The sequence below is a fragment of the Astatotilapia calliptera genome, chromosome 7 (genome assembly GCF_900246225.1).
Source record: "Astatotilapia calliptera chromosome 7, fAstCal1.2, whole genome shotgun sequence".
NCBI classification, from domain to species: domain Eukaryota; kingdom Metazoa; phylum Chordata; class Actinopteri; order Cichliformes; family Cichlidae; genus Astatotilapia; species Astatotilapia calliptera.
Window position 1 is genome coordinate 32,101,929 of NC_039308.1, and position 11,576 is coordinate 32,113,504.

Here is an 11,576-nt window from a genome sequence, read left to right on the forward strand (position 1 = left end):
CTCGAATGAGGGTTGATTTCTGTTTCTCAACCCATCTGAGAACTTTGGGGTTTTTTTAAGTAGTGATCAAACCAGCAGATCACCATACAAGAAACAGTGATCTCTGATGCCTACATATAATGTAAGGCATGCTGAGTGGCCACCCTGTGGGTTTACACAGTTCCCTGAGGCCAAATGCACCCGTGTCTCTTGTGTGTGTGCCTGCAGGATAGTAAGGAGACTTCTGGAAGTCAAGCGGTGGCTGGAACTCCCTCTTTAGTATGTAGTAGAGCCATTTCCACCGTCATGTCACCTCTCGTTCTTGGCGTAACAATAAGATAATTAGAGATTCTCTCACACAATAAATCTCCAAATGAAAACTCTCCACTACCCACGTCCATGGCATGAACCAGTAGTTCTAAGCTGCTGCTGTGGCGCTATATTCTTCATAAGGTCATATGATTTGTACATGGAAATCCAGCAGAAAAAACAAATTCCCTGCCAGAAACATTGAAAAAACATTATTGACAATGAATACTCTAAGGTTGATGCATTTTGCTCGCGACCCCATTGATTTCCTTCTCTCTGGCAGCAAAACTAACAGCAGCCAAAAGCTGATAAGACAAATAGAGCATAAAGAGTCAAATCAATGCCCTGGCACAATCATACGGCAGTGACCGTTCCACAATTGTCAGCATAAGTGAAATGTGCAATGCTGCAGCGCACAGTGTGTCTCCTTATCCACCGCAGTGTTCATGATGCAGACACCAAGCAAGAACTTAAAATCTCGCATGGCAAAGGCTTCGTGCAACATTGCCTGAACAGGCATCAATCTAAAGGCTCAGTTCACTCAAATATAATTTTATAAGTCCTTATTTTCATACCTGCTCTAGTGGTATCTAACTATACAGCTAACTTAGATTCATTTTCAGGGGTTTTCAGAAACATTCACGTAATTTAAAAAAAAACAATAAATGGAACTTCTTTGCAGTTTAAAGTCATTTTCATGGCCAGATACCACTATGAACATTTTTGTTTTTTGTTTTTTTTTGAATGAACTGACCATCTGAGCTATAATCAAGCGATAAGTTCCTTTGCTCAGCCAGTGAAGAACATGATTTCCCCTGCACTCTGATGCAATCAGTGCTGCTTTGAAGGTACAGGGTTTCCACATTTGATGGCCAATCACAGCCTGAGTCTGTGATGTGGCTGTGGCAGTTTGTCTGCTGTGTCTCTCTTGAACCAAGTGAAATGAGACAGCAGGGCTGGAGGAAGGTACAGTATAATTATCACAAGTGCCTGTCAGCAAATCAATGTCCTTCTAAAAGTGTCTACCATCAAACTGATAGCTGTATGTAACTGTCGTATGTGTCCTCATATAGCTGTACATATAGATGTAGGCGCATACAGCAGATGAATGCATGCAGGGGGGCGTCACTGAGAAAGGAGAGGGACACACTAAACTGCCCGCAGACTAATGTAATTTATATCCATGTCAGTGATGATCATGCCAATTTCTCTGCATCACTAAACAAAGATGGCTCATGCTTGCTCATCTTGCTCATTCACCATCACTCTGGGCCCAAAAGCTAAAATTGCTAGACACACATTGCTCTAACTATAGCTATTACAATGGCGCCTTACGCAAGAAGCGCTGAGAGGACCCATGAAGTAAGGCTAATCAAATCTGCTTTGCATGAAAATTATTCAGGATCTTATTCACACTGTTTAGGTACGCTGATTTGATTACTCACAGTGATCTAAATTTCTGAAATTAAAAATGATAGCTTGGTTTTCCAGGGTACAAACTCAATCTAAGATCACAGTTTATGTGGCCTCTTCCTTCTCTAGTACAGCAATCACTAAAACCTCGATACCCATTACTGGCATCGTTTCGACTGCTTCCATGTGTGTTTTTTGTTATTATGTGCTTTTAAATGCCTCAGGTTGTATTATGCAAAGCAATGTGCAGGACTGTGCACCCAAATGCCTTCAAACAGAGGTTTAACTTCAGAGAAAGTGCACTTCTGAGTAAATCTGTTCACAAAGTAAAATCCTCACTAGTTGCCACCTTTGCATTATCTCTGCACCCAGTTATTTTTAAAAGCTAAAAGCTCTCAAACAAGAAGTTCATTAGGTGTCACGCCACCATGGCATTGGTTTTGCAGACTTTTACTAAGAAAGAAAAGTGCATGTGTGTAGGTTGCCCAGGATTGTAAAACTTTAAAAGCTGTAGCAACATACATGATGAGTGAGTAAAGGGTCTTTGGAGTAAAATTTATTTTTAGTTTTTTGAGTTCTATAATGAGAAATGCTAGTTTACTGGGGCATTTCCTACGTTTACCTAATTTAGCTAATGCACATGCATTTTTGTGTGTGAGAGCTTTTTATTTGGTTGCCGATGGTGCCTAAATGATATTAAGGCTTAACTGTCCCTTTTAAATAAAGGCATGATATATAGTAATGGGCCGAAGTGTCCGCTTATTCCATTATTCAATTTATAGAAAGAAAATCTTAGTATAAACAGAACCAGTATGACTTTAAAGTAAAAGTAGTTGTGCCTTTCAAAGTATGTTGGTTGGAGGGGAAAAGAATTAAGCCAAACCGATAAAGAAATAACCTAAATAGCAAACACAATTAATAAGTATACGTGTTACACAGTCATCTATCTGTCACTTTACCATAGCTGACTGTGAATAAATCGCCTAAGGGTGCGACCACTCGAGTGCAACGATTGCTATAATTTATGTAGGGTGTGTAAGTAATAACTCATCTTCATCTTTAATAAAAGCTGTCAGTTACATTAGGACTGGGGCAGGGTTAGGGTTAGTGAAAGGCTGCTGCTGATCCACTCTCTCTGTTCTCTTTTTTAGAGGTGGACAATGTAGCTACAATGTGAACATTTATATTATAAAAAAGTTACATTGTGTTCCATTACTAAGAGACTACACATGTGGCTTCTACATCTGTCTTTTCAAACGGATGTTACTTAGAAGTGCACTGTCTGAACCAGATTGAACCTGATGATAGTTTGGGATGAAAACAAAGCGTCAGAAAGTCTGCTGCGTGACGATAACAGTGATGTTGTATAATGATGCTGGACTATGACAGCTCACATCTGTTTCCAACGGGAAACACGCAGCCGATGTACACGGTGCAAGTCCCATGCCGCTCTTCATCTGATGGTCCAGCATGCCCTGCATGGCCGGGACTGTGCACACGCAGCGCCTCATCAGGGCTCTGGATGGCCGGGCTTCACTCCTGCAGTCTAACATGTGTAAGAAAAGGGGAAAGTAAAGATTAAACGAACACCTGACGTCACTTGGGCATTGATTTTTCTGAACCAAGACCAATACGCACGCTGACTTTAACCATTTACTAACACGAGATGTCATCTTCCAACAGGAAAAAGATATTTTTTGCACTAAAATCGAACGGTGCCGTGCACCAATCACTCTTCTGCCAGCTTTCATCTATCCTGCACATGAGATAATACCTGCTCGCCACCTGATATTATGTCATCAGGGGGTTGAGAGAGTGCTGGTTGGCGGGGTGATGGTGGAACAAATGTGCCCTGAAAGAGCCTAGTCATGTGACCTGATGAAAAAGGATGAACTGCGGGGCCAGTGCTGGCCAGGATTGATTTGTCGTGCTATTTGTTTTGTGTTACTTAATCTATGTTCCCCCTTTTATTCCTTCCCTCCATCCATAAAACGATTTGGCATGTTGAAATTCACACCACACTGCCCCGCCCACCCCAAGGGCCTCCCTTGCTGCTACTAATCTGTCATCCTCCACTTATACTATACTCTTTTTTTTTTATTAGAAGTAGCATCTTTTAGCTTTCATTTGCTCAGTTAATTATGAATTTATCATTTAAACACTGACTTTTGTTTTTGCACTTTAATTTCAGTAGAAAACAGGCTTTTTCGTTGCTCTAGTAGACAACCATTCCTTCTTATTTTTACCTTTATGCTCTCCATCTCATCCCATTCCCTGGTGTGTGGGGTGAATTTCCATTATACCCCTTAAAGGTATAATGACGTTAAATGGGCTTTAATTACTGACTTATGTCGCTGTTGTTTTCCTTCTATGCATCCAATACTGTAGCTTTTTTATTATTATTATTATTATTATTTTTAACTTTTTATACCTGCCTGGCTTTGGATGTGAATGTTTGCTTTGCTAGTTTTGGGATTTTTTTATCTGCCATTTTTGGTTCCCTTGGCTTTTGCTTAAGGATATTCTTTAAAGTAATAACAATCCAAGTGGATGGACATTTATTTTATTTTTCTTTTCTCCCCCTATGCAGCCCTCTTCCTCTGTAGAGACTCAGGATGTAAGAATACCTTAATATGAGTTCTTAATATGAGTTCTTTTTTTATTGTTGCACACAGACATCCAGTAATTGTGCTGAGAATAGCTGTGGGGCACTCTGATGGTATGAGGGAGCGAGGGCACCAAATTGGCTCACCATGTTGTAAGAATACGGTTAATAGTGCTTCTTTTTCTTTATGTTTTTATTTTATTTTGACAGGTACGCATTTGAAGATGTTACCTGTGTGTTACTGAGTAAGAGTAGATTGAAGATTAATCATGTGCTGAGATAAAGAAGTGGCAGCTTTAAAGTGTGTGTGCACTCACACAATAGCGAGTGTACGGGTAGACTATTTTAGATGGTTTAAAACCTAGGTATCACACCCACTGACATCTTTACTAGTCATCACTCATTCCAGTGCATTTCTAGGGCCAACTGAGTGTGTTTCTAGAGGACTACTGTGCCATCTTGTGCAGTCCAAGTGTGATTATGTTGCATAAAATGTAGACAAATGCCCTCATATCAGGCTGAACAGACTTTGTTCACTCTCACATCTAACAAGCTTTATCCCCTTCTTTCTCCCTCTTTTACATTTCCAAATGGTGTAGTGTTTTTCACAAGGACCCTCCCAGTAATTAGTCTATTAAAAACATAAGGTAATCTATTGGGGTGGCAGTGGTTTTGGTGGTGGTGGGTAGAGAGAAAACGGGTGAGACTGAAACCACGGTTATCACCCCAGCCATAGGACATGAATAATGTTTCTACATATATTTATTTTAGGATAGGAAAAGTGGTAGAGCAGAGCCCGACCCCAAAAAGAAAGCCTCTTTTAGGTCCATCAGTACCACCCTGGCCTCCAGCATCAAGAGACGTAGGTCCTCCAAAGACACGGTAAGGAGACGGAAGAAGCGACACCTTCCCTTGTTTATTCTTTCCTCTCTTTCCTCTTCTCCTCCTCTGTCTCTGCTTCCATCTCTTTGTCTTTCGCTGTCCTCTCTGCCCCCATCCCCATATCTGACCTCAAAAGAGTCCCATGTTCCACTCACTCATTTCCACACGGCTCCGCTGGCCTCTGCCACGTGTCTGTCCCTTCACCATCGATCAACCATTACCATTTAGCTCTTATGGTTCCTCTACAGCATAGAGGGCATCAGTGCAGGATCTCAGGTCAGGCCAGGCCAGGAGCTGGGCTCTGAATTTGGAAAGGGAGCGTCCCAAGTGTCCAGGATTTGGGGGAAAAGGGGGGAAGGATTTAATGGGATTAGTGTCTTCTGGAGGAAGGGGCGCGACAAAAGCAAGCAGTCTGCCAGTGGTGTTTTGTCTTGGGCTGCTCTTCCTCCCTGCCTCTGGTTTGGACGTGGATTCTGTCCGTATTTGGTGGTGATGGTGGTGGTGGCACTGTGGTACGTGTGTGCGTGAGTGTACCGTATGCGAGCGTGTCTGTTTATACGTTTCTGTTCATGTCCTGTCGTTTTGACTGCCTGATCCTTCGTATATCCATTGTTTCTTTGCACCAATCCTGCACTTCCTCTGTTTGGGTTTCAGCCGCTGTTGGTTTGCTTATGGTTTGAAAAGCATGCGCTGGTGTTCTGTCATTTTTTTATTCCCAAAACCCTTTTTTAAAATTTAAGGTGACGTCCAGCCCTCCCGAGAAGAAAACTAATGTGTTGTCATATTTTTCGGTGTGTCTATTTCAGGATTCCACTCATGGATTTCTATTAATCAATTTACTTTTTTGCATTATCATATTTTGTTTGTCATAATTCTTGTTTTATTTCCAGTGTCCTTGTGGTCCGAACTGTGCATGCCTTTTGCAGGGTATATTTTCAGGTCGTGAAGACAGTCGACGTTTTACATATTGTTTTTATTGTGCTAAAAACTCTGTGAAGCCTTAGACTCTCACTGTGTTGTGATGCAAGAATAAATACAAGCTACTGCCCCCCCCCCCCCCCCCCCATTCTTTTTATATCACTCCTTTGCTGCAGTACAATGAGAGTGTCAGGTTTTCTGCATTCCTTCACAGTTCGGTTGAAAGGCCCTGCTCATTGCGGTTTGGAGATTGCACTACACAAGCTTGGATCGCGCTGAAAAACCGGTGACCCACGGTCATTTGTGCCCAGCTGATCTGCCAGGCATAGCTGGTTGTTAACCAAATCTGGGCTTTATAAAAGAATGGCAATAATTTGTGGAGATAGCCTTCATAGCCTTTTGCACTAACACTATGCTTTGAATGTGTTTCTCTGGAGAAATGTAGCCTATGGCAGCAAAGATAACAGCTTGCAACATTTAAAAAAAAGTTACGATTTGATTTTCTGTTTCTCCTTTCTTTCTCTTCTGTTAACTATCTGTTGTTGTTTTTTTGTTTTGTTTTGTTTTTTTAACGGATGTTTCAGCAATGAAGCCAAGCACCTTTACTCTTCCCCGGCGTTTTTCCAATAGAATTTCTTTCATTTTATGAGAAGAAGAGCGGGATCGCCACTGCCACTTTGTCTGTATGAGGTTTCGGATGCTGGTTTGGGAGCCCTATTGGGGGAAGAAAATGTCTCAAAGTGTAAAATGAAACAGGATTTAGTGTAATTACAAAAGATGCTCCAACTGAAAGACCTACCATCTTCAGTCTTTGACCATTATTTTTGATTTTATATAAATGTTCTTCTTTTCTATTAATGGATATCAATGGACTTGAGTGTCAGTGTCCCTCACCCACATGCCACACTGCTCCTCTCTCCCTCTACAAGCATGCTAATTACTTTAACTGTCATAGATGTAGTAACCGTAGAAGTAGTAATACTCTTTGTAGCTGTTCCATATATGACAAAAAACCCCAACAAAAAAACGTCATCTTAGTTGTGCTGAATAAGTAGCTTTTAACTGTGGTTGTGATGTCAGTGAAGTGTTTCTCTTTTGCTGGTCCACTTGACCCCAGTAGGGTGCGCTGTTAGCAGGCCCTCAAGGTACAAGACATGTGGAGACCCAAATGGGGGCTGTAAGCTATGTGATGATGCAACTTGCGGGTCAAGGAGATGAGGGACATCCACTCTGACTCCTATTTATTACCTTAAAATAAAAAGCAACAATTTTCCCATTCAGTCTGGATGCCCCCACATCTGTCAGCATGTTAGTTGCATCATACCAACTTCTGAAACTCACATGCTTGAATGTATCGGCTCTATCGGCTTAAAACGAGAGGTGCTTAAATCAAAAAAAGTGACAAATGAGACGGGTACACCTTCCCTGTTTTGGTTCTGAATGTCATTAATGTGCAGTAGTAATGTGCTTAATGTAAAAAGAAAAGATGCTTTCCTGCATGCTTTGCAACACAGCACTGTGAGTCAGAATTTTGATTGGCATGTTGGAAATTAGCTGAATTATAAAGGACATAATGCAGTTACTCCACCCAATCTCACTGTGTTTCAAAACATGAAGCAATTCTACAAAAACAACATGTTCTGCAAACTCGATTTATGATGTATAAAGCGGATTCTGTAATGTAGGATTTCTGTGTTTCTATGTAAAAGATAACATTTTAAAAAATGGCTTACTGCTGCCAAAAGCACTAAAAACAACCCACTCAAACGAAGCATATGCATGGATATGGGATCTTGCCTCCCCTCTCAGCATTGTAGAAGCCTATAATTCAACATATTCTGCTCTTAAAGAAGCACAGTGATGCAGGGATTGGACGTAAGAGTCGGACACAGCAGCACTTGTGCAATCAGCCCAAAATTCATGTTCTCCTCTTGAGCTAAATATAGAGAAGCTGCCTGTCTGCATGCACACAGATGACTGTGGGGGTGATAAATGAGCTGCCCATTTTATCCATGGCAGGAAGTTATCACCCAGTCATGTTGCTGAGGCAAAAAATAAAATAAAAAAATAAATGACTGCTGTTGTCAAGACTCTCGGGATCTTACGTCAGCTCCAAAACTAGCCCACCCCAGGCACAAACTGTTCTACAAAAATTCAGACTTTAAAGAAAATGACACAAAATTAAAGTCTGCCTGAGAGGGGTTAGAGCAACATCCAGCTTCTGCAGAACACAGTTGTTCCCTAAATTAAAATTAATATTTAGACAATGCTAGGACAACAACAACATCGGCAACAAAAGGGACACTAAATTTTGTCAAGAAATGACACCCTGTTATGTGTCTCTCTTCCTCCGCCCTGTTTTTCTTCACCTCTGCAGCAGTACCCACCCACTGACGTCACGGGCCAACTCAACTTGTCTGACCCGTCTGTCAGCACAGTGGTGTAAACGGAGAGGGCGACAATGAGGTTCACTCCCCAAGGAGAGGAGGAGAGGAAGCCAAAACCGAAGCTTTTATTTCACCGCCTGCCAGCGGAGCTTTTGAGGAAACTGCTTGCTGAGGAACTGGCTGAAAACACTCAACTTGCACCTTTCTTTTTCTTTTATCTTTTTTTTTTAAAGACGAAATGACTTTAATGTTCGTAGGGTCCCTGAGCATGCACAGAAGAACCCATCCGACATATACAATCTTTTCCTTCTGTATATTATTACCTAACTTATTTAACGTTGTTTTGTCCCTTTAATTGCACACATTTACTTAATGTTTGATGTTTTCCAATTTCCCAAGCAGCTTTATAGCTTTTAGCAAGCCACGTTAGTTCGGCTAAGTTTATGGACGAACCAGTTTGGCTGCGAGTATTGTACTGGACATTTCACTTCCACTTAGGGCCTAGAAGTCACAATATTTAATATTTCTTAACAACATATACTGCAATACAAAATGGTCTGTAAGCTCCGATGGAGGTCAAGTATTTTTTAATAGGACATACCTGTGTTTTTATCCACACTAATAATGGCACTACAGAAGGCAGTTGGCTAACCATGTCAACCAGAGAAGATGATGAAGGCATGGGTGTGCTTGGGCAAGGGTATACATCAGCTTCTGGAGATGAACAAATTGAACCTTTCCCCACTTTTATTTTGCACTAACCTCAAAATTTGCATGTGTTTCTATTTTTAACAACAATTCAAGTTTGAAGTATTTAGCTTTACTACTATTTATAGCACGACATATGCAGGTGATATAAGAAATCACATCCTACTTAATTAGTTAAATACTAGTGGTGTCTTTCATATTCAGCCATATTTGAGACAGTTGGCTGTGAGCCATGCTGCTGTTTTGGGACGCCCTCTCTCTTCCTCTCTCCTGCCGCCGCCACTGCAGTCTTTCTCATTTCCAGTCTCCAAGGGGTTGCATCAAAGGGCCAGGTTTTTCACCCAACCAGCACTCGGTCTTTCATGCAAAACCTCCTCCCCTGTGCAGCGCCGGAGAACTTTTACACGAAGGAAGCCGAGTGAATTTGAAAGCTTCGCTCAGCTTGCAAGCACATGTGCAGGTTTGGTTAGATGCAAAAACAGGCCGTTTCCCAATTTCTGGAGATGAGAAACCACTGCTCTGAAGAAAACTGTAACATTCTTTCTGGTGTATGGCACTGCATAGCACTTTATGATGAGGAGTCTCCCCAAACTGTATTTAAACAAAACACCGATTCCCAAAACAGAACGACAGTCATACTGTAAAGTATCTTACCGGTTTCCTTTTTAATTTGCTTTATTGAGAAAAAACAGAGCAGGATCTACAAAGTCTTTATAGGATTAAATGATTTTAATTTGAGCAAAGAGGTTGCTTCTGATCTCATTCAGACCTGTGCATGCTTATGTGTTATTATTAATGCTTTAGTTTGGATGCGTGCTGTTGCCATGTACAGTTAGCTGAGCCGTGAGGAGCACTTAAAGTTGAATGAAATGTAAATAGAGTCTGGCTCTGTGTAGATGAGGTTCATGAGCTCGTACAATGACTGCAGCTGGGAATGTCTTATACTATAGTTACACAAAACAGGTGTGATACACAGGCATGCATCAACACACACATATACACATGCATATACGCGCACACACACACACACACACACACACACACACACACGCACACAAACATTAAGGGAAGGTTCACTTGTTTTTCTTACCTTTTCCAGTGACGATCTTGCATTGAATCATGTTGTTTATACACCTGTAAATAAAATACACTTACATTGTCATGTCTAATGAATCCTTTGCTTTAATATGCTAAATATAGGGCTCCAACTAACAACTATTTCTCTCGTCAATGTCAAGTAATTCTTTCAGTTAATTGATGACATCTACACAATGTCATATAATCAAGGCAAGCAAAAAAAGTACAAATAGGGCTACAGCCACTCCATGCAGGTCTGTGAAAAACTTAGTGTATCATTACTGCAGCCATAGAAATTAAGAGTGAAAGTAGGAGACATATGCTGCTAATCAAATTCACTTGATTAACTGATTGTCAGAAAATTTTGGCAGTTCTATAAACGCAGATGTTTTGGCAATTTGATGGTTTTAAGCATCCAGATGTGTAAACACAATACTACAGTCTTCTCAGGAGTGGGCCTCCCAACAAATTCACTTCAAGGTCTGACCGTGCGATGCTCAGAGAAACCGCAAAACATCCAAGAGCTACATCTCAGACTCTACAGGTCTCATTTAGCATGATAAATGTTAACATTCACAAGTGCAAAGGTAGAAAAAAGACTAAACAACTTTAAAATGGTAGCATAACCCAGGTTCACACAGTTCCATCTGAACTATCCACAAGATTCCTGGAACTATGTCCTCCAGACAGATGAGACTACAGTAGAAATGTTTGGCCATAATGCACAGAACCACATTTGCAGTAAACAAAACACAGCATATCAGCACACACACTTCATATTAAATGCCAAGCACGGTGGTGGAGGGGTGATGATTTGGGCTTCTTTTTCATACACACCCATCTGAGCTTCTTGCACATGACTGCAAGAATCTAATAACTCCTCTGTATACCACAGTGATCTAGAGTCAAACCTGAGGCCACCTGTCCAACTAGCCAAGTCTAGTGATATAGGTTAAAGTTTGTGAATCCCCATAGCTTTGTTTCTGTTGTCTACATTTAGACTGTATAGTTGTCTGCTGCTTTTACTCATTGTTATAAAAGTATAATGCAAAGCAAAGGTGTGTCTGAAGTACTTTTTACATGTTCTCCTCAGCTGCTTCTCAGTTTGGTCCCAACTGAAATATCTCAAAAAACAGCCATAAAATCTTTGTAGATATTAACCATAGTACATTTCTGCATTGTAACATGGATCTCATTCGCAGGTCAACATGACAGCAGTATTGCTGTGAGTATATTAGCATGATTAGTAACATTATCGATTAGTTCAGAAGGAGTCTGCTAGCCAACTTGTTTTAGTT

At 40.9% G+C, this 11,576-nt stretch overlaps 1 protein-coding gene across 8 annotated transcripts in view; it reads left to right on the plus strand.

Annotated features, from left to right (window-relative positions):
* grin1a (glutamate receptor, ionotropic, N-methyl D-aspartate 1a) overlaps window positions 1–10,363 on the plus strand; it is a 37,717-nt gene extending 27,354 nt beyond the window's left edge. For 4 of the 8 annotated variants that reach the window (XM_026174360.1, XM_026174361.1, XM_026174362.1 and 1 more), the window contains 3 exons: window positions 4,292–4,318; window positions 5,078–5,188; window positions 8,484–10,363. In XM_026174360.1, the coding sequence (XP_026030145.1) occupies window positions 4,292–4,318; window positions 5,078–5,188; window positions 8,484–8,552 (207 nt within the window). In that variant the 3' untranslated portion in view covers window positions 8,553–10,363. Of the gene's footprint in view, window positions 1–4,291; window positions 4,319–4,905; window positions 5,189–8,483 lie in introns of those variants that run through there. The other 4 variants (XM_026174363.1, XM_026174364.1, XM_026174358.1 and 1 more) reach the window with 2 other exon arrangements.
* Window positions 10,364–11,576: the final 1,213 nt, after the last annotated feature.